The sequence below is a fragment of the Pavona decussata genome, unplaced genomic scaffold (assembly GCF_977016875.1).
Source record: "Pavona decussata unplaced genomic scaffold, jaPavDecu1.1 SCAFFOLD_15, whole genome shotgun sequence".
Classification (NCBI taxonomy): domain Eukaryota; kingdom Metazoa; phylum Cnidaria; class Anthozoa; order Scleractinia; family Agariciidae; genus Pavona; species Pavona decussata.
Genome location: NW_028145438.1, coordinates 109,452 through 130,962, shown reverse-complemented (window position 1 = coordinate 130,962; position 21,511 = coordinate 109,452). Strand labels below are relative to the sequence as shown.

The following is a 21,511-nucleotide window of genomic DNA, read 5'->3' as shown; positions in this document are numbered from 1 at the left end:
CAGTGAGTACTTGTGGATGGTCTACAGCCCTTCAGTAGATGGAGTATTCTGTGAACACTGTTCTTTGATGACACCTATGCATTGCAGGAAAGACAAGGGCGCTTTCATAAACTGGCATAAGATTCAAGAAAAGGCAAAAGACATGAGCAAATGAAGTACCATCGCGACGCAATAATCGCTACCGAATCCTTCCTTAATTCGGTTGAAAACCCAGGGCAAAACGTGAACAACCGAATAGGTGACGAAAATCAAGGCTTACAACAACAAATTACACAAATGGGTAAGTGAGAGATAACAGTACATGTTGTTTCTTATTTCTTTCAGATACTTCTTAAAATCGAAGGAAGACAGGCCAAATACAGCAGCCAAAGCTCTTTACGAGTGCGATGATGATCTCTTTCCAAATATATCAGTGCGCTCCTAAAGATATGCGCTTACAACGAGCTGTGAATGCGAAAGAAGTGCGAGTTGTTTAAGGCGGCTGCATACATATAACAGCGCATGCATGGGTCAGGGAAGGCTGTCGTCCTTCACACTAATGCACATTCATTATCAAGTTAAAATTGTTTTTGATGAGGTCTAAATCTGTTTGCCACCTAACACCCACGGGAAGCTGGAGCTCGGGACAATTCTGAGGGATTAGTTCCACAGTATTTTGATGTATCATTTTACATCGTAAAATTAGTCCTTAATAACTTACTTCAAACAATTGTATTCGGCAAATGTAATATTCGGTTCCTACCGTGTACTTTGCCGTTACAATTTCTCATGTATTGCTACTTTCCTAAATAAACGGATCAGACAATAAAAAATACATTTTGGTATTTTGGTCCGCTTTGGCCTCGTTAGCACCCCCCCCCCCCCCCCCCCACATAAAACGTACACAATACAACGTCCTTAGGGAGAGATATAACTTGATTGAATTCAGTTGTGATACCACAAATGTCATAAAAATATCCCAGAAAGCTTTGGATTTGTCACAATCAAAGAAAAAGTGGGATATCGTTTGTTAAATTCAGCTGGTCATAATTGACATATCTCATTTTCAGTTAAACCAGCGCGAATTAGGAAGCCTCGTTGGAAGGATATAGTGCATTGTTTTAAATTATTCAAAATCAAGGAACTTTGTGTCTTTTGTTACCGAATAAGGAACTTTGAAGATATTTTCTTTAATAAACCCATACAGTAGTTTCCGATGATCTTACTCTGGTTATTTGTGGGTAGGGCATATTTCTTCAGAGTCACCGAATATGCTTCCCGGCCCGTGTCTGAATATGCTTGCCAAGTTTTCCACAATGGTCTACCAGAGTATCTCTCTGAAGAGCTAGAGAAAATTCAGCGCCGTGCACTTAGAATTATTTTCCCAGACGTAGGCTACCAAGAGGCTCTTAAAGAGTGCAACATTACCACCCTCCATCAACGGCGCCAATGGCTGACGGAGCGACTATTCAATGAGATTAAGGACAACAGCCTCCACAAATTACATGGCCTTTTACTCCCACATAATCTTAGTACCGTAGCTTTAAGGAGAAAGCGCGCTTTCAACATACCTACTTGTAGAACAATTTGAGAATAGTTTGATCATGCATAACGCGGCTATTTCCTAACGGCTTTATCGTATATCCGCGGCTATTTTTTTTTATTTTATGACGTAGTACCAGGCTTTGTTCTTTCGTTTGTTTGTACTTATACTGTTATTTATTTATTCATTTATTTATTTATTAAATTATAATAGGTTTTTTTTTATCCTTTCTCGTATTTTAGTATTATATATTGTACAGTCCGTAATCCAGCTTCTGGGCAGCAATGGATTTTTTAATAAAGCTATCTATCTATCTGCTTCGCGGGTAGAAGGATAATAACAGGGTTGTGGCGCTCCCGCAAACTGTATGGGAGTAGTAGGCAGGACCGCTTTCTTTTTTTTCTGGAATAGCCCTATTTAAACCGTAGTAAACGAATAAATTGTACTCGGCATTTGGCGGTTCGTTACTCGACGGTTCTCCTAGAAATAGCTATCGAGAAGATTGCGTGACAACAAAAACTACCGCAATCCGTGAGGTTCGCGACACTGCTGGCGCACTCAGATCACACCAAGCATACTGAACATTGTCGAAGATGGGAGCTTCCACTGTTGAATGAACATAAAAGCTGTGAAGCTGAAGCAGGTAAGTAGGGAACCGAAATCTTTATTCAAACTACAAATTATCAGACAAACGACTTTTAGTCTGAAATAGTCCCAAGCTTTTATATTGCTTTGTATTGTTTCACTTGCAAATCCGGTGATCATAAGTACTGTAATACCACAGAAATCGAAACTAATGTTGTTCTTTAAAATTTTTGCGCCTTCCATCAATTTTAATGCACCATATAGTTTTAATCTATAGCGTTAAGAATTAATTGGTACCATTTGACAGCGATCGCTTAGCTTCGATGCTTAAACGGCTTTTAATGTAAACCTTTCAGTCTGGTGCATATTGTGTTGTTCTGAGCTAGCGGAAGTTGTTTGGACCCCTGTTTGGGGTATTAAATTCGGAGACGAATCCCTAAGTTGTGCCAAACGTGAACCATTAAGCGTAGTCAATTAAATCACATCAGTGTGAATTAAGCAAAATGAAAACATCTTCCAAGCCTAATGTGCTTCTAGTGCTGTTAGGAATCAAGGTTGTAAGCTACATGGACGTGTGGTGCTAGTACTCCCAGAAGAAATGGGAGACGTGTCTGTTTGTTTCACTCGTACAGTAGCAACATAGCAAGGCTAATAGGACGTGAGTGTAGAATCCATCGAAAGACAGGTTAACGAAAGAAAAATTGACTTTTTTAATTGTGAAACGTGATGCACTTAGAGGAGAAATGGTAACTCGTCAAACTTGTTTATCAAGTCTGTATTGATAACTACATCGGTTTTTAGTGGACTTGTGTGATTTATATTTAAACGGGCGACCGTTGATTTCTTTACTAGCTATTGCTTCATGTTACTTTTTTTTTTCCTGGCCGCGTTGTTTAAGAGGAGATATTGTAAAGTTGTGTTAGCTTGAGAATGCTTGAGAATGAATTAATATCGCTGACCTCGACGTTGTATGTTGTTTGGAATTTGGCTTTAGCTTGAAAACCATCGCTTCTTGTGGAAGGAGTATCAGTAAAACACAAGAATCGTTTCCTCGGTAAAGGGTTTTAGCTTAAATGAAGTCGAACATACAGATAAAATTGGCACGATGCTTAATTCCGGATGTATGGCAGTTTATTTAGGTCTTTTCGTCACAAGAACTGATCTTTGGTTATCATAACTAACGATAGAGAAAAAAGACTATATTTAAACCGTGTCCACGCTAACTCAACACGATAATGCAAGCAACACGATAATGTGTTTGTTTCACTTCAATCAAAGCCATCTAAACATTCTTATTGAGGAAAATCATATAACTTTTAGCTACTTGGACTAAATTAGTTTTAGTTTTCGTTTATGCAAATTTAAGCTGCAATTAATGAGGGTTTTTTCCCGTTACCTTTGCGTTCAGTCATGCGTTATTTTAGCGGATGAATTATCAAATACGATAGAAAAGACACGTACATCAAACTGTGGATTAAGAATCTGTATGCCCTCAAAATATAGAAATACTGTAAAGTAGCCGTATTCTCATTAAAAAAGACAACAACGACAAACAAACTAGTAACAAAACATCCGCACTGGATTCTGGAAAAAGTGCCCATCACACAGGCGAGTTCGAAATGTTGTCTCTCTGCTCACCTTTCCCCGATGCGCACACCTAAGAAAAAAAAAAAGAAAAAAAAAAGAAAGACTTCCATTATATTCAGTCGGTCGTCTTGCTTTGAGCAGGTGATGCTGCTACTTCCTGTAGTAGTTCTTTCAGACATTTCTGCTGATTATAAATTTTTAAGGCGGTTGTTTTGTAACTATTCAGTTCAGTAAGTCGTGATGCTGAGTTGGCGAGATATTGTAATTGAAAAGATATTTCAGTTATTTTAAACCCGCCTTGGATCACTTCCTATTCTTTGAAACCTGTTGATCCGGTCTGCATTTAATGACCACACCTGTGAGCAGAGGTTGCTTTGCTATACTCTACACTACGCTCGGTAGAGAAACCGCAAAGCATATAACTCTCAGTAACTTGGAGTGAATTAGTTTTCGTTTATGCATATTTTAATGCCGCAAGTAAGTAGGGTTTTTTCCCATGACCTTTGCGTTCAGTCATGCGTCAGTTTCTCAGATAAACTGTTAAATGTAGTAGAAAAGTCATGCACATTTAACTGTGACTATTATGCAAAAGCAGACTCTTAGGAAAAAAAAAACTAGTAACAAAACATCCGCACTTGAGTGCCCCTCGCACGAGGGTGATGGAAGCTAATTTTCGGAGGGGCGTGTATTCGAAACGTTGTCTCTGCTTCCTTTTCTAAAAGGCACACACCTAGGCAAACAAAATGTTTACTTTGTGTGACGAAGAGTCAGCGGGGAAGGATGCACAATTTCTGCGGGAAACAGTGACACAATGACACACTTGCTTTGGAAGAAACGACTTCTTATCCAGGTGGTCCTTTCGCTTTGAGCAGGTGACGCTGTTACTTCCTGCAGCAGTTCTTTCAGACATTTCTGCTGATTAAAAAATTGTAAGGCGGTTTGCACCGGTTTCAATCACTTTGCAGCACTTAGACTTTGACAGATTAATAGAACAAATGGTATCAAAAAACATGCCCTAACGCCTTAAAGTGCCCATAACGGAATTTTTTTTATTTTCTCGTCTGAATCTCATCAAAACTATGGCCAAGTACTCACATACATTCGAACGAATTATTTTCCATGTAGATGTACTTGTGGTAACTGTAGCCGTGATCTGCTAGCAAATATCAGCGAGTGCTACTGCTGCAAGGAACTCGAAGGCAATTTGGAAGCGACACTGTTCTCGCGGAACTACAGGAAGGACACGTGTTGAACTGTGATAATAATAGCTTGTCTCGTTCTCTGAAATTTCGGCCGTAAATTTAATTGTGGGATGGAAGTTGTTAGCTTGTCTAATGAACAGGTTAATTTCTTTTTTGTCACTGTCCCACAGTTTACGAAATCCATTGTATCTTTTAGGCGCATACGTCTTGCGAAATGTTCGAAGTCTTGGCGTCTAATGTAATTCGTGTCTGTCACCGGTGTCGGGACAAATTTGAGCCCTTTAGAAATAACGCTAACAGGCTAAGTTGTTTGTTTGAAAAATTCTTCATGAATTTCTCGTGTTTTTCTCTTTGTGTCTCAATCCGTTTTTTAGCCAATTTTTTTCTGCGCTCTTTGCGCTTGTTATTTGTTTTGTGCCCTTTTTTATTTTGAACCCCCGTTGTGGTGGTAAGGTTTTCAGAGATAACGCTTTTATACTTTTCAACATTTTTATTGTTTGCAGAATTCTGCAACACATGTGTGTACAATATTTGTTTGAGCTCGTTAAATTCTTGCTGCAGTTTATCTACCTTACCTACATCGTGGTTTACAATGTTTTCTGTGTTCGCCGAGTGCGACTGTTCTCGCATCGATCTATTTACATCAGTGGTAGCATTTGTGCTAGTATTTTTTGAGAGCTTGGTCTCAACGAAACTTCGCGGATCTCACGATCTATGAGAATAAATACCAAAACAATTACGCCATATTTTATAAAACTTGCGACTGAGTTAACAGTGAGGTCAACCTATAAACCTCAGACGGTTACAACGCTTAGAATGTCACAAGCGGGTGTGAATATTCAGTATCGAAAGCTTACCATTCGCTTTTCCCTGCTCCTGTTCGAAGGTGGCTCTTGGTCTTCGTCTTCCTTTCGCTAAGCTGTTTTAAAGGATAAACACAAACGCGATGTCATCCTACTTCAGTTCACGTTTTAAGTTTAAACCTGAATTCATCAGCCTTGTGAAATCCTCGTCATTGAAGTGCATCGAGCACAAGGACGAGGTCTTTCCAGGCGCGCGTCCACATCTTCCTCCGCTCCAGCATAAAATCGATCCATTTCTTTCGCCTCCTCAGTCTTTGCGGGCATTTGGTGCCAAAGAACGGAATCCTGTGCAGGCTTATTCCATTCGCTTCGTCTTTGATGTTTCCACATCTCGCTGCAACACATCTTTTCGGCATTTTCGAGAAACGTGCAGAAATACCGCGACTTGTTTTCAGTGAGATCCAGAGAAAGGCTGAAGTCACGTGTTCCTGAATCTACGTCACAGCTCTTGCTAAACCGAGAGAAGACTAATGCGAATGGTGGGCCAAAATGGCGGCAAATTTGAACGTCTTATAAAATTCATAAAAAATTCGCGTTTTATGCAAATCGAAAATTTTTTTCACTGAAGACCTTAGGGTGATGTTTAGATTCAGATAAGAAAATAAAAAAATACCGATATGGGCAGTTTAACATTTGCGAACAAGTTATGGTCATTAGACAGAACAGGTTACCAAAGCAACGGTATGACCAATTAAAAACATCCTTAAATTTACCTTTAAGTCACGGTTATAACTAAAAAACAAGCCCGGTGACACTCATTTTTGTTATTATGGATCTGTAATTAGCATGTTAAGATACAGTTTTATGCAAAGTTTAAAAAAATTAAAGGTGGCTACCATTAATTATTGCATCAACTGATAAAGAGTGGTAGTATCGATCCGTCAAAGTGTGAATGCTGGAAAGTAAAGGACACCAGTGCCAGTCACCTTAAATTAAAAAACCGTGCAACCTCAGTTAATGATTTTGACGATTTTTAAGGCTTATCTCGCATCCGGGAACACAGTGCATATCTTAGTGCTAATGTTTTAAAATTAGTGAGGGATTTATATCATTCTTCATGCACAAGATGTCTACCGCGCTTTTGATCTTGTGTGTATTGGGCACCAGAGTGTCTTTTTATTTCTATTTTTTTTTTCCGCTGTGTACCTTATACTATTAGTATAAGTTTTATGTACTATTATACATTTCTGCCTCAACTCCCCGCCTTCGTCCCCTTCTTGGACGTTAGCCTTTTCAAATGCTAGACAATATATTTCCATCATATCATGGTTAGCCATCCGTAACCACCCGTCGGTACAGTAGGTATGTGAAAAGAATACCATTTTCTATGGAAGGTCTGTGAAAGGGTTACCACTTCTGTCAAAAATGGCTTATTTAACAATTAGATTATGAGCTCGAGATTTCTGTCGCGTGATCCCGCCGCTTAGAGATCGAGCGAATAATCTAATTGTCACCGCACACTGTTAGGCTACTCGCTGTACTCACTATCTACAACATAATAGATTGTGAGTAGCGTAGCCAATATCGAATATTAAGAGAACAGCATTCGTGATAGAACGATTTATACTAAAAAGGGTTTTTGAGGGTTTGGTCCCCCAGGGTGGAGCCATCTTGTTAAGTTCCCCCTCCCCCCATCAGCAGCAGTGACGCAGCCTCTTCAATGGGGCAAATATTGCAAAGCGCTGGTTATAAGCTTTTCTATATTAACTGTTCTACTCTATTCTAATTCTGTTAAGTGTCTTTTTCTACTGCACATGTGGTGGATTATTATGCTTCTGTTTATTACAGGCTTTATACTGAAAAATCACACGGTTATCAATGGTGAGGCCATTAAACCCAGTCTTCCAAGTGGATCGAGGAAAAAAAACACAAATGAATTTCCTCCAGGGTAAGCTCTCCTTACTGCATTATTACTAGCAGTAATCATAGATTATAGAGTGCGTTCGACACCTTAAATTGAGCAAATTTGGCAAAATCGTGCAACCTTTCATGCTCGTTTCAACTTGAGTATTTGTTGTTCTTATTTTTGTTATGCGGCTTTTTTTCTGTACATTACCCAAAACTAGAATATTTTTAGCAGAATATTTGAACTTTTCTTTTTTAATTAAGAACTGTGTGATCGGAAAAACGTTTCGTCCAATTTCTTTGGAATTGTTCAACAAATGGAAAGAAATGTAACGAAATATTTTTGTATTTCAGTTTTGATTTAATACTAACGTAAGAGTCTATTATTGAAACCTCGTAAAGAGCGTAAACTCACTGATACCAAGACAAAGCTGTTACCGTATTGTGCTTTGTTACTTATCCCCGGCTTGCGTCGATGTTCAGATGGTCTGATGAATAACTTTGAACTTGAATTGTATGACATGAAGTCTGCTAATGCATGTGCGATCGCTATTCCGATATCAGTGCTTGGTTTGTCTGATTTAGCACGACAACATGGCTCTTCTTTATCGAAGGTTGATAGTTTGAAAAACATAACCTCGCAGCAACAGCTAGTTGAACGCGCAATCCTAATATCTAATCCCGGGGAACTGAAATTCACAGAAACAGCTTGTCAAGCACGAAGAGACAAACGTGACTCTTTGAAACTCACGAGAGAACAACGTGACTCTTTGCACGAGCGAAAGCAAAGCCGTGAGAAGTCCATCTATAGTTTCCCAGCCAAGATCGGGCCAAGAACCGAGCGATGCCCCTGCAAAATTCTAGTGGGGAGGACATTTTGGTGTCCTTGCAATAATTTCTGGAATGCCAAATCGTCCGGCTACAGATTAGGAATGGGGTTCTCCTACGTCGAACGCAATAAGGAGCGAGTACGGTGTTGTACAACCGGTCTATCGTAATTTTTATAGAACGCGATAAGTTTTCGGCTTTCATAGTCTCCCCTTCTTGACATATTCATCCATCCATGCATGAGGTAGCTCACAGCAGCCTTTGATTTCTTTAATAATCTAAAATTACTGTAGTTAATTAACATTCCCACTGTAATGCGCTAATCAATTCGATTATTCTTAAACATCACACCCAGGTAACACCAAGATTTGATCAAGCAAATAACAAAGTTATGTCATATACACTTTACCTTTTTAACTCCTCTCAGCGCACACCCACTCGACTCGAACGGGGCTGGTCTGTGATTGTTTTAGCTACTTGAAACGCTTTTCACCAACAGCAGTCCAGTCAGAACTACACTCATCCGAGTGATCATACTTTACCTACTGTAAAAAAAAAAAAAAAAAAAAAAAAAAGAAAAACGGTTTGAAAGCTTTTGGAGCTAGACCATTTAAATAGGTTTATGTGATAAACATCCTGCATACTGCTAGGATTTGAATGTCGATGGTGGTATATGTTTTACGGCGCACACTGAATGCGACTAGTTCAAGTAGAATATTTTAGATTTATGGGCATGAACTCTTAGGAGACGTTGACAAGCACTATATTGCTTTTTACCACCAAGAACTTACGGGATAGTTGTAATGATAGTTACTGCAATTTTGGGTCAGATTGAAAGCGACCGTTTTGTCTTAGAAGTTACCTTGTAGATAGGTAATAAGGTCATTTGAAGTCATCATCGATTATTCAAATTTACTTTTATAAAGTGAAGGCAATTAAACTGCGAACACATTATGCGTTAATTTTAAGACAGTTCCTTTTGTCATCAAACGTATTCGAAAAATATAATTCTGTGTTTAATTCCTCGCACTGAAGAACACTGAGTGTTATTATATAGCTCTGCGAGTTATACCAAAAGCAGGTTAAACATTCAGAACATATTGCAATGTCTTTTTTCTCCTCAATAAAAATTTTATTATCAAATTTAGTTACCGTAATAATAATATTTTCTGGACAGACCGGCAATTCACCAGGGCCCAGTTGTTCAAAGCCCGAATAAACTAAACCTGGGTTAACGTGAAATTTGATTCGAGCTTAATTACTAACCAATGAAGACTCTTCAAAAATTTTTGTTCCTAGCTCAGTCTTGACTTAGAGTTTTCTATACCGCTAGCTTCAAACTAGCTTTTAAAGACATTTTTAGTAAGCGAGATCAAAACCTCGGTTAATTGTTAATCGGCTTTCGAACAACTTATTGTTTTAGCGCATAAGCGCATCAGTGTTCGCTGTAATACATTTCACGTTTTGATTTTCAGCCGAGTTGGTTTTAAATTACAACGGTTCTATCATTTGGATTTTTGTCCCGCGTTCCATCACCAATCCTTTTTGGGATCTACAATTTAGCTGAGTAATTTTGAAGGCATTGTTCAAAATGGTTTGCACTGAAAATTAAGTCCCGAAACGCTTACGGTAATTCTATTCTGAGTTTCGATTTCCAAGGTCGCGTATCAATGGAAACCACGGTAAAATGGGTAACAGTATGATCGATTTTGTGGTCAAACATCTGAAGACCAGGAAAATAGAAGAATACCAAGAAGTAATTATACTAAGATAATTCAAAGCAATTTTGTACCGTGTTACTATAATTAAACTTGGTCTGACATCAAACATTGTTTTATAATTTATTTTACAGAGCGTCACTGAGTATTTTATTACCTGGAATAAAATACTGATAACCACAATGGCCTCTTCCCAAACTGACGGTATGTAAAAAGTGAATTGTTTATTGTAAATATTTTGAACCCGTTCACACATTATTGCCTTTGGACTCTATGAGTTCACATCACGATGAAAGCAAATTTTTAATTTCGGATGTAACAAGCCTCTTCGGCTCTACCACATACAGACTCGCAAGAAAAGTACTGCAACTGAACATCTTCGCAGGCTAAGAAAATCACTTTTTCCCCAAGATGTACAAAAATCTGGAACAAACTTCATAATCACGTAGTTGGCTTTACATCACTTGCTATCTTTAAAGCATCCACCCTGCCGGCAACCAAACAGCTGGTTGCCCCAACTTATCTTAGACTGTAAACTAAACACTGTCCCGGCATCCTTGCTTTGTTTGGGAATCACGTTTTTCCTTTCAGTAGTTTGAACGGTGCGCAATAAAGGGTTTTCACGGCGACCATGATCGAGGCACATGCGGTTTCGTGTTGGGCAAACTCCTATCTGACAAAAACTAAAAGTTTATGACTAGGATATTAGCGTTTTACTCCTTGGGAGGATAAAGTAAGGGCAATGTTAAAATCACAATTGATTACCTAAATTTCGGTTGGTCTACTGCGAGGGACTGTTTTGTGTTAGAAATTGCCTTTTCATGGGAACAGCACTGATTTGACCCTTGAAGGCCACATTACATTGGCCCAGGTTGCTCACGTTCTGCAGGATCCTTTTATTCCTGGAATAGCGTTATAAAAATTCACAAAACATCTTCAATATCGATTACTATCAAGATTGTAATTCGTTCCCGTTTCTATGGTTTATTTACCAGGGAGCTCACGTCACCGTGGTGTTATTCAGTGAGACTCTGCATAATAATAAGATAAACATTAACGGTAATAATTTAACAGGCTACAAAGTTACAGGATAAAAAAGGTAGGAGATAAAAATAAAAAAAAAGAAAATTAGGTATAAACTATATTCTTGAGAGCTTGTTTTAAAGGAGGAGTGACTTAATGTCCTGTAGAGATTTCACCCAAACAAAGAATAAGTAAAATGTAACCTTCATTTTTGAGGCCCTAATAAGGGGTCTTTAGAAAATTAGTTCACAAAATATTAGAGAACAGAACGGATTAGTTAACAAATACCGTAAATTTCCGATATCAGCCCCGGGGCTACATTTCAGTCAAAGGCTCTTATTTTTTGGAGAGGCTCGTATACGGAGGGAAATTTGCGTTACAAAATCGGCTGGGCTTATACTTGGAGGGAAATTTACCTCTCAAAATCGATTGGGCTAGTTCTCTGCTAGCAGAGACGTCTTTTCCGTTGTATTCGCTGAACTGAAGGGTGCGAGGAAGAGACCTCTGCCCCCGGTCGAAACGGACTTTGATTCAACCGCCGTCCGTAGTCGTGGACGACGCTTACAAAACGCATGCTCCCTGAATTGTTTGCTGACCGTGACTTCAGCTCACTGTCTCTCGCGCATTCGTTTACAGTTACTCCGCTGTCATTTAGTGAGCCCGTGTAGTAACATGGCATCCGTGACGGTTCGGTCGCTAGGTAAAAGCGGCACATGCTCAACACAGTCCGTTTCGACCCAGGGTAGAGGTCTCTTTTCCTCGCTCCCTTGAGTTCAGGGAATACGACGAAAAAGAGGCCTCTGCTAGCAGGGAATTGGGCTAGCTTATAATTGGAAAGAAATTTTTGTCAATAATTTTGTACTGTTCACGGAGTTTTACGGAGTTTTTACTGAAACTCGTCAGAACGTAGATCTTTCTAAACACTCAGCCATGCAGACTTAAAACACAACAACAAATAACTTTTATTATTGAAAATGCAATGCTTAGTTCAAAGCTAAGGTAATGTAACATCAATAATAACCCCCTGGCACAGATTTTAGGCCCCATGCTAAAAGATGAAACAGTTCATTCTATCGGCGCAAAGTTAACAGGTGAAAAGCGAGGAGCACCAGAGAGAGTTTGGGTGCAGGATGGTGGAAGAAAACTTCCATGCAAGTACTTTGTCTCTTGACCGAAGAAATCTAAGACAAGTGTGAACAGTGACCTACGCAAACAAAAATAAACAATAACACTTTTTGACTGCAATCATTTTGCAAATGGAATAGTACTGTGACAAAAAAAACTTATGTGTTACGGACCGTTTTTGCTTTGGTTTATTTTGTATTCGAAGGCAAATTTTTATATTCGGAGGGGGTTAATTTAACGAAGGGTTTCTTGCGTTTCGAGCTTGGGGGAGTTATATTTGGAGGGGCATATTTTCGAAATTTTACAGTATACAATCTATTGGTTTCTTTCGTTACAGCATTCCGTTTTCAATATGACGCGTTCATCATTTACAGCAGCGGCGACACGCAGTGGATGAAAAAATATCTTCTTCCACTACTCGAGGGGAAGCTTGATTTGAAGTGTTGTATACACTACAGAGATTTTGTCCCTGGAATACCATTGGTAGAATGCGTGTTCCAGAGTGTCTACGCGTCCCGCAAAACTGTTGCTGTTGTGTCAAAAAACTTTTTCAGAAGTCGGTGGTGCCAGTATGAATTACAGGTAGCTTTTTATCGACGTTTGAAATTGAGAGATGACAGTTTGATCTTTATAAAACTTGACGACTTTGATACCAAGGAACTTCCCTTCAAGGAACTACGTGGACGCTACCCTACGCTACCCTATATAGACTGTTCAAACTCTGCTAAAGATAAAACGTGGGAAACGAAGCTTGTTAACTTCTTAAAGGTACCAGTACCAGGTAAGGTAAACACCAGTGTTGTTCTGATTTAGTGTACGGCGACTGGATTTTCGAAAGACATAAGCACAGGTAACTTTGCGGTCCTGATAACTATATTTTAAAATTCGCCTTTTAGCGATTTGTGCTAAGTATTGATACAAACCTACCAACAGATAAAATAACAATTATGATAACCGTCCCACGGAAAGACCTTCGTAATTGTGCTGTTCTAGGTCTGGGGTAGTGAAGTGATTCTCAGGTGAATTAGTGACGGCAGGAGCTAATTCCACCTTTGGAGATTATCGGTTGTTGGCCGTCGGACCGGTTGTGGTCCAACCAGCTTGATAAACAACGATACCTTTTTTTAGGATTAAGCATCGCGCAGAATGCCTATTGTTCTCGGGACATTTACTTCCAGTTCAACAAAGTTTGTAGATCTTTCATATTACGCGCAATCATGCAGAGACTCTATGAAAGTACTTCGGGTATTGGTTGCCAAGAACGCACGACGAAGCTCATTAATATGTTGTAGGTGGCAAACTAAACGCAAAAAAAAAAAAAAAATACGAATATGCGCATATTTCACAGTGAACTTTCAAATCCAGAAAATACATACACTTTGCTTCATTTTAAGGGAATTTTGTTCAAAAGTTGAACCACAGAAAGAAAGATGAAATTTTCCATTTATTTTAGCGCGTGCGAGATCTCGATTATGTCAGAACACTCGTCGCTGATTGCAATGTTTTGCTCCTCATTTCGAAAGATGTTGGAGCCCCCAAGGAAATTTAACCAAACTGGCGGGTACGTACTGTTCAGTTTCTGCAATAGAGCTTAAATACTTAAGCTCGCTCCCCAGTCCCTGAAAACAGCAGGCATAAGAAAATGTGACATGTATGTGATTTATTATTCTAAGTAATCTAGTCTCTTAATAAGAACAAATTCAATTGCACTTCGCTTGTAGCAAACAGAAACCTTTCCTTACATTCCCAGACATTCTACATTCTGCTGATCTTTTGCTAAAATAAAATCTTTTGTCTAATCGGCGATATCCATTGGTGCGTTTCGATCCGCCGGCATCCCTTTGTCCCGTTATTAAATTATATAAATATTCCAGGTTCTTTCACTGTCACAATTCAATTTGCTGTAACGATGGAGAAACGTTGTCGTCCACCTCAGGGCTATTGTAAGATCCTAGAAACTGCTGTAGTTTCTCGAGACCGGAAAAAGTTTAACATTAAGCCTGACGTACTTGGTATTTATCAGGCCGAGCGGATAGTTGCGAAAAAAAAATTTTAACGGAAAGCCAATGTTCATGGTGAAGTGGAAAACTTACTCCGCCAGCGAAAATACTTGGGAGCCGAAGGCTCATCTACCTTCTGAGCTGTTAGAGGCATTTGAAAATCCCAAACCAGACCCATGCAGCACGTGTTGAAGAAGCCAGAGAGAGGATCGGTCTAGTGTTTCAAAGGGGAGTGAAAGTTCCACTTCAAAACGAAGAGTGAATCGAGATTCACCATGATGTGGTCCATTTACTACTACTACTGCTACTGCTGCTGCTGCTGCTGCTGCTGCTGCTGCTGCTGCTGCTGCTGCTGCTACTACTACTACTACTGCTACTGCTACTGCTACTGCTACTGCTACTGCTACTGCTACTGCTACTGCTACTGCTACTGCTACTACTACTACTACTACTACTACTACTACTACTAAATAGTACCATGATATCTGAACGTACAAAGGGACTGCCACACTGAAAACACTGGCATAATTTCGGTCACGTGCTGGGCAGCCAAAATCATTCACCCGTAGCAAGTTTCATTCAAATTTACGGTGGTTCTTGTCGGAAGGAAACCTGGATGCTTGTTGTTTGTTATTCAATCACCACGGGAGCCACAGTGCCTTAGCTTTCCACTTATACCCAACAAACCAGACGTCATATCTCTCCCACAACACCACGGAGCGTACTTGCACCAGGGACAAGTGCCTCATGTCCTACACCAAAATGTGCCTGCGAAGAACGCCGTCTATCAAATCACATGTAACAACTGCAATCAACAATACATCGGTAGCACTACACGTTTTATCTACGTTGTGGTAATGTTTGTCAATGGATGATTGTTGTTTCTGTGCCACTTCGTGTTCGTGTTCGTGTAAGTGGAGGCCCGCATACTAATAACACCAACCACGGACAAGACGTTGTTGACGTTCCTCGTACATCCCCAGCAAGCTTTCAACAATAGTCAGTAAATTCTTACTAAGGATGGTTTCTGTTCGGTTTTATTAGAATCTTCTTATGCTGAATCATACGATCGCTCTATCTTATTTAATGGAAGTGAAAAAAAAAAATGTCACTTGCGTGCTTTGATTTAGTCTCAGAGTTCCGGTCTTAAAAATAGAAAGGATTTATAGAATCGTTTACCCTGAGGACTTTTCCACATTTTGTACCATTCAAGTCTGAAATGACACCTTCCAGTCAGAAGAATCGTCTATACGTAGATAATCAATAAAAAAGTGGTCAATTTTGTTATTTTAGCAACAGGTTCTTCTGGGAAGCAGACACCATGGTCAAAGATAAAACGATTTTTCAGGAAATCTAGCGCCGGTAATTCATCAGGTAAGTTATCACACATACTTATAAACGTACTGAAGCCGGAACTCTCAGATTTTATTCATCCAGACCTAACGGGGTTTCTCAAAGGAAGGTTCATCGGAGAATGATTAAGTTGCAAAAAGGACTGGGAATATTGAGGTCATCTTCAGTTGCAGATAAATGCATGTTCAGCAACGTGAATTCCTTTATTTACGCTACAGTTTTGATAATAATTTTGTACACACCGTATGATTTATTTACCTCAAACATATCCAGCAACAGTGGTTTCTTTTTGAATACAGTAGAACCCCGGTAACTCGAACTCTGAAGGGAAACGAAAAACTGTTCGAGTTAGCGGGGTTTCGAGTTGTCGGGGTTGATTAAAATATTCAATTTTCTAGGTAAATAATTAATAGTTTATTGATTTTTAGCACTTCGGTATACAACAGATTGCAAATTAAACTTATTTCACGAGAAACTAATACATTTTGCACTAACTGTAACGATTATGAATTCTTTTACGACAATGCAATAATGTGAATGTAACTTAGTTTATTTAATACACGCAATTTGTGTTCCCTTTTGCGTCGTCCAGTGTTTGTTCTAGTGTTAGAAGTCGATCACACGATAAGAAAAACTAATGGGATATCACAATGAGCATCCGTGGAGAGTTATAAGAACCAGAAATTCGAGTTGTTGGGGTAAATTTTTATCAAGGGAAACGAAATTAAGTTCGAGTTAGCGGGCTTTTCGAGTTATCCGAATTCCAGTTAACCGAGTAATATATATATTTAGCCAAGCCTAAAAGCGGAGCTCCAATTTTTTTGATAGCATGTATAGAAATCTGCTTATCGTATGGACGCAGTTCCTCTTCCTTTCTAAAGTTACAACAACAACAATTTATTATGACAAAAGACAAATTACAATATTACATACACTGTAAATCGAAAAGATCTGTTTTAGCCCCTTAAATGGGGCCGTTTCGGTGAGTAAAATACAGTACTATTTTTGGGGCTAATTTAGCCCATTTGGAATGGAGCTGTTTTGGCCCCAATAAACGGGACTGAAATAGCCCTTCATAAGGTAGCCGAAACGAAGACACAGAGGGGCCTTTTTTGGAAAAATGAGGGGTTGTTTTGGCTTTTAAAAGGGTTGAAATGGTGCAATTGAAAGGCCAAAATAGCCCTTCTGGAGCCGTTTCATGCCTTCAGAAAGGAGGAAAATAGGCCCATATTTTGTGGCCGATTTAGCCCAATTTATACTCAAAACAAACGTCCTCTAAAGGACTAAATTGGCACCAACATGTCTGAAACGACATTCTTTATAAGAGCTGTTTTGGTACTTAATTATGTAAAATAGCCCTCTTACAAGAACTAAAATGGTTCTTAGGATGCCTCAAAATGGCCCCGTAATTGAGCCATTTTGAACCTGCACAAAGGGGAAACAATGGCCACAATGGGTGACTGAATTAGCCCATATAATTACCAAAATTAATACACATTTAGGGCTGAATCAACTCCAATATAGCCACAAGGACACTTTACTTTAAGACTGCTTTAGATTCAAGAGAGTCAGAAACAGCCATATTAGAGGGCTAAAATCAACTACTGCTTACCCTAGAATGGTTTTAATTTTCTGGTTGATTAACACTCATTATTAAAAACTGGATCATTGTATAATGCAATTCCAGGGATTTGATTGGCTTAGCGGCCATGGTATATGAGCTATTATAATAATTTCATCGGGCATTGCGGCGTATTTTGCGGGCTAAAATGAAGAATTCAGCGGGCTAAAATATATTTTAGCCCGCTGCTCTGAGCCAATAAGAAAGAAGAAAATAACGTAACCAGCCAATAAGAACTAGAAGCCATTCAACTGTTCGCGCCGTTTTCTTGTTTGTTTGACTGGAAGCGCTGCCATCTGCAGAAAGATTGTTTTGAGCTACAAAATCGATGGAAAACCTAACGAAGAAGCAAATTCTCAGTCGTCTGAGCTAGATGAAGAGGACTTTAATACAGAAACTCGTGGGCGATGGTGGAAATAATGCCTGTAGTAGCTCCACGGCCGGAGGCGAGGTGAATGTAACTTGTCTTCTTTGAGCGAAACCAGCTCAGTTAAGCAATTGCACAATTAATTTTAACAGTCGTAACAGACTATTTCTTCGCTGTTTACAAAATTCTGTTATTTTCCTTTTGAAAACATAGAAGCAAAGGTTCTTTTGACAAAATTTGCGGTGTTCTGCCAAAGTTTTAAGTTTTGGTGACAACGAAAGCTTTTATACAATAAAATAAACGCCGACGCGATTCCGCGATCTAATTCTAGAAATTTTAAAATATTTTTGCAGTTAGTTAGAGAAATTGTTTTTGTATAGGGTTAACCTCACTTTTTTCGCTATTCAGGATGTTTTTGTATTTGTGTTAAAGCCTCCTGAATAAAATGTTATGTTATGTTATGTTATGTTATGTTATTCCGGCAGCGTTCACAGAAGTTATCGCGATCGCTTACTGTACTGTCTTTGATTCCTTTTGTGAATGCCCTCTGAAATTATTATAATAGTAATAGAGTTGATGTTCTTGGGCGTAAATATGTTTTTGGCCCTTCTCAGAACTCGTTTTGAGTCGGGCCAAAAACATATTTACGCCCGCGAACATCAACTCTATTGTTATATTATACCATGTCCGAGGATAAGGATCATTAAAATGGTCTTCTGGTTGTTCTTGCTAAGTGAAACCAGCCATAACTTACAATATTTCTTGATTGTTTTTAATAAAACAATTATTCCACTCGCGCTTGTTGGATATGAGATGATTATAGCCAACTCGGCGCTTCGCGCCTCGTTGGCTATCTATCATCTCATATCCAGCGCGCGCTCGTGGAATAATTGTTAATTATACTTCCCTAATACACGAAACTGATAAATATATACACAGGAGAAACATTTTGTGAACAACACAACATTATTTTATTCTCTCACTTTAACTTTTTTGGCAAACCAAACTGAAACACAAAATGACTGCTAGCCTGCTCTAAAAAAAGGACATCATGGCTTTGCTGTCTTTATATACCATGTCGAATATAATTATAAAACAACAACAGCAAGGCCCTAATGCTGTCCATGATATCTGGTGAGGAATACTGTACAAAACCTTTCCTTAAAATGCAACATAGAGTTTGTCAGAGTCAAAGCCTTCTCCAATAGCAACAATTTGGAGTTGCGTAAAAATGGCGAGGTTATCATCAACTGAAGCAGTTCTCTGTAAAACAAAAACAAACAAAAAATGAAAGATGGGTCACCTTACAAGGTACAATTGACCAACTAAAACTGCAAGTAAAAATTGATACTAATAACATGATGATGAAACACTGGAAGCCAGGTATAGAGATACAAAAGACAGGGAAGTTGTTACTGATGGCTGCTGAGTGATAGAATATCAACAAAAAAGTCTGTGCAAAACAAGTCACTGATAACTATCACTGTTAAAGGCCCTCATATGGCATACTTCTAGAAATTTTAGACCGGTTTATTAACATTTTAGCATAAAATAAAGGTCAATGTTAGCAAGCAGTCTACCCTAAATATGATATGTGATTTCCAGCCTGCCTTGCATCTTATTCTGTGCCAGTCTTTTCAATTGCCACTTTCTTGGAAGGCTGCAAGTTGAGCAGCAGCAAAGTTTTCCCCTCCCACCCTCCCATTTTCTCTTGTTGCTTGCCTTATCTTATCCTTTCTATTTTTGTTCACTGCATTTTGTTCTATCTCTTGTCAGTTATTCAGAGATGTTTAATAAAATAATTAAGGGCGGGGAATTGCTGCCTGCAGCACCCCTTCAGCCCTGTGCTGAAGCCCCGTCAGAGAGGGGGAGCTATAGGATTTGCTGGACTTCGTTAACTTGGCCCAAGGACATTATGCCGGCCATGCATTTTCACGTGTGAACTATGCCCCCCCCCCCCCCCCTGCAGTACAGGCATGAGGCACCCCCTCGGTATGGCGCCATGTACCGTGGCCCCTCATTCGGTTATCATCCGGTCGGTGAGTTTTATCCGAGCCTTGCTGGTATAGTCCCTGCCCAACTTTGCCAACAAAACAATATTGTGTTTTCTTTGTGTCTGCGCGCCATAACATTAACACGACAGGGTTTTTGGGCCTAGCACTCCTAAATTTTGCCCGCCACTGTCCCATTTACACTACAAGATTTGAAATGGTTACTGATAATTCAACGACAATCTATTAAGGGCGACCTTGCCTCCACAGAACAGGTTTTGCCATGTTTTTTCCTGACACAGAGGCGTCTAACCTTTCAGACGACACCATTTTGTTTGTTGAAGAACATGTGCACATGTGCGACTGCGAATCTGGGACGCTGGCCCATTTTTTGGCAGGCCGAGGCTACCTTGCAAGGCAGTTTTAGGCACGCAAGCCGATGAACTTAACTTTAACATGGCAACATTAGGAGTACAGTATCATAAATTATTGCCCCACATGCCAAAATTTAGGAGTGCTGGGCACAAAAACCTTGTAATGTAAACCAGGCTTTTATCTAGACTGTCTGTTTGCCTCCAGTGGCCAAAAATAAGCTGTTAGATACTCTTTGCCTAGCTACACATGATGGCAAGTTCATGACTAATTTTTGTTTCTGTACCCTGCTGGATAAGACAGGTATGCTAATAAAAGATATAACATAGGAAACCTTTAAGAGCTTCTGGTAAAATGCAGTTACTGTCAAAATAATATTGGCAACTACTCCTCAATCACACACAAACATACCAAAATTACTTGATGGCATGGGTTACAACATAATAAATGACAATGCTTAATACAAATACTAACCTCATTCCTAGAGTCTAACTTCTTCCTGAGAACAGGGTTGATAGAACACTTCAGCATGAACCTAAATTTGCTCACAAATGACATATGTATCTCGACCACAGTATCACATGCAAAGGTAAAAAAGAAATAAATAATTATTTATGGAGGAGGAGGAGGGAAAACAATAGAATTGAGGAGGGGTAGGAGGAACCAATATTCCCTTAAAAAAGCAACAATTAAATCAGACATAACCCGTTCTGAGGTATAGAAACAGATGACTTTTATAAACATACGAAAGCAAACTCGGCGATTAAGAAATAGAACTGAGAGTTACTTTGATTCGTTCAAAATCTCCAGTATTTAAATATTTTTCTGTATTCGCTGGTCAAAGGCAATAAGTTATTCAGTCAGGTCTCTCAAGAAATGTGCCTTGTTTAATAGCAAGCATTTAGTAGTCGCGTGTTTTGATTGTGTTTTACTTGATTATTTCTACCAACTAAAGCTGTCTATTGTTTATGATAAGTTAATTGGCTTTTTCCGTAGAGTTTTTATGCAAATTTAGGTTTTGGTTTAAGTCACTGCTTTTTGCATAATTAGTGGCTAACGGACCGTGAAGAGAGGTTACACAAGAGCTTAAGTCTCTGATCTGAAAACCAAAGCGCATTGACCATTGTTGTAAGTAAAGGTGGACAGTCATTAACATCAAACATAATCGACTTTAATGTGATATACATATTGTGAAATCTCTATGTGTGTGTTTTAACACGCACAATTTAGGAGCAAGGAATCTATGAACTGAAGCATTCTTATTCCGAGCACTGTAATAAACAAAGACAACAAAAGACTGTCTTAACTCTTTAATCCTCAACAAAGCTCAACCTGAAACGAATCGTTTTTTAGTCATTAGGCGGGAAAGGCGCTTAGTTAATTTAGGCGAGAAACACACACCAAATATTTTTTATTATTTCCGAGTTTTCGGGAAAAGTCAGGTTATATAGCCGAGTGTCAGAAAAGGCCAAACACAGGCCAGAAAGGCCATTACCAGGCCTGAATGGC

At 39.1% G+C, this 21,511-nt stretch overlaps 2 protein-coding genes across 7 annotated transcripts in view; both read left to right on the top strand.

The window, feature by feature from the left end:
* LOC146487517 (caspase-3-like) overlaps window positions 1-21,511 on the top strand; it is a 165,602-nt gene that overhangs the window by 60,517 nt on the left and 83,574 nt on the right. The gene's annotated exons all lie outside the window — the stretch shown is intronic.
* Window positions 1-21,511, top strand: part of LOC146487521 (uncharacterized) — a 169,459-nt gene that overhangs the window by 132,214 nt on the left and 15,734 nt on the right. The window contains exons 1-5 of one of the 5 annotated variants that reach the window (XM_085084144.1): window positions 2,122-2,165; window positions 7,548-7,647; window positions 10,285-10,354; window positions 12,636-13,079; window positions 15,598-15,672. The exons of 3 other annotated variants lie outside the window; for them this stretch is intronic. In XM_085084144.1, coding sequence (XP_084940270.1) covers window positions 10,333-10,354; window positions 12,636-13,079; window positions 15,598-15,672 — 541 coding nt within the window. In that variant the 5' untranslated portion in view covers window positions 2,122-2,165; window positions 7,548-7,647; window positions 10,285-10,332. Of the gene's footprint in view, window positions 1-2,121; window positions 2,166-7,547; window positions 7,648-10,284; window positions 10,355-12,635; window positions 13,080-15,591; window positions 15,673-21,511 lie in introns of those variants that run through there. One more of the 5 variants, XM_085084137.1, reaches the window with a different exon arrangement.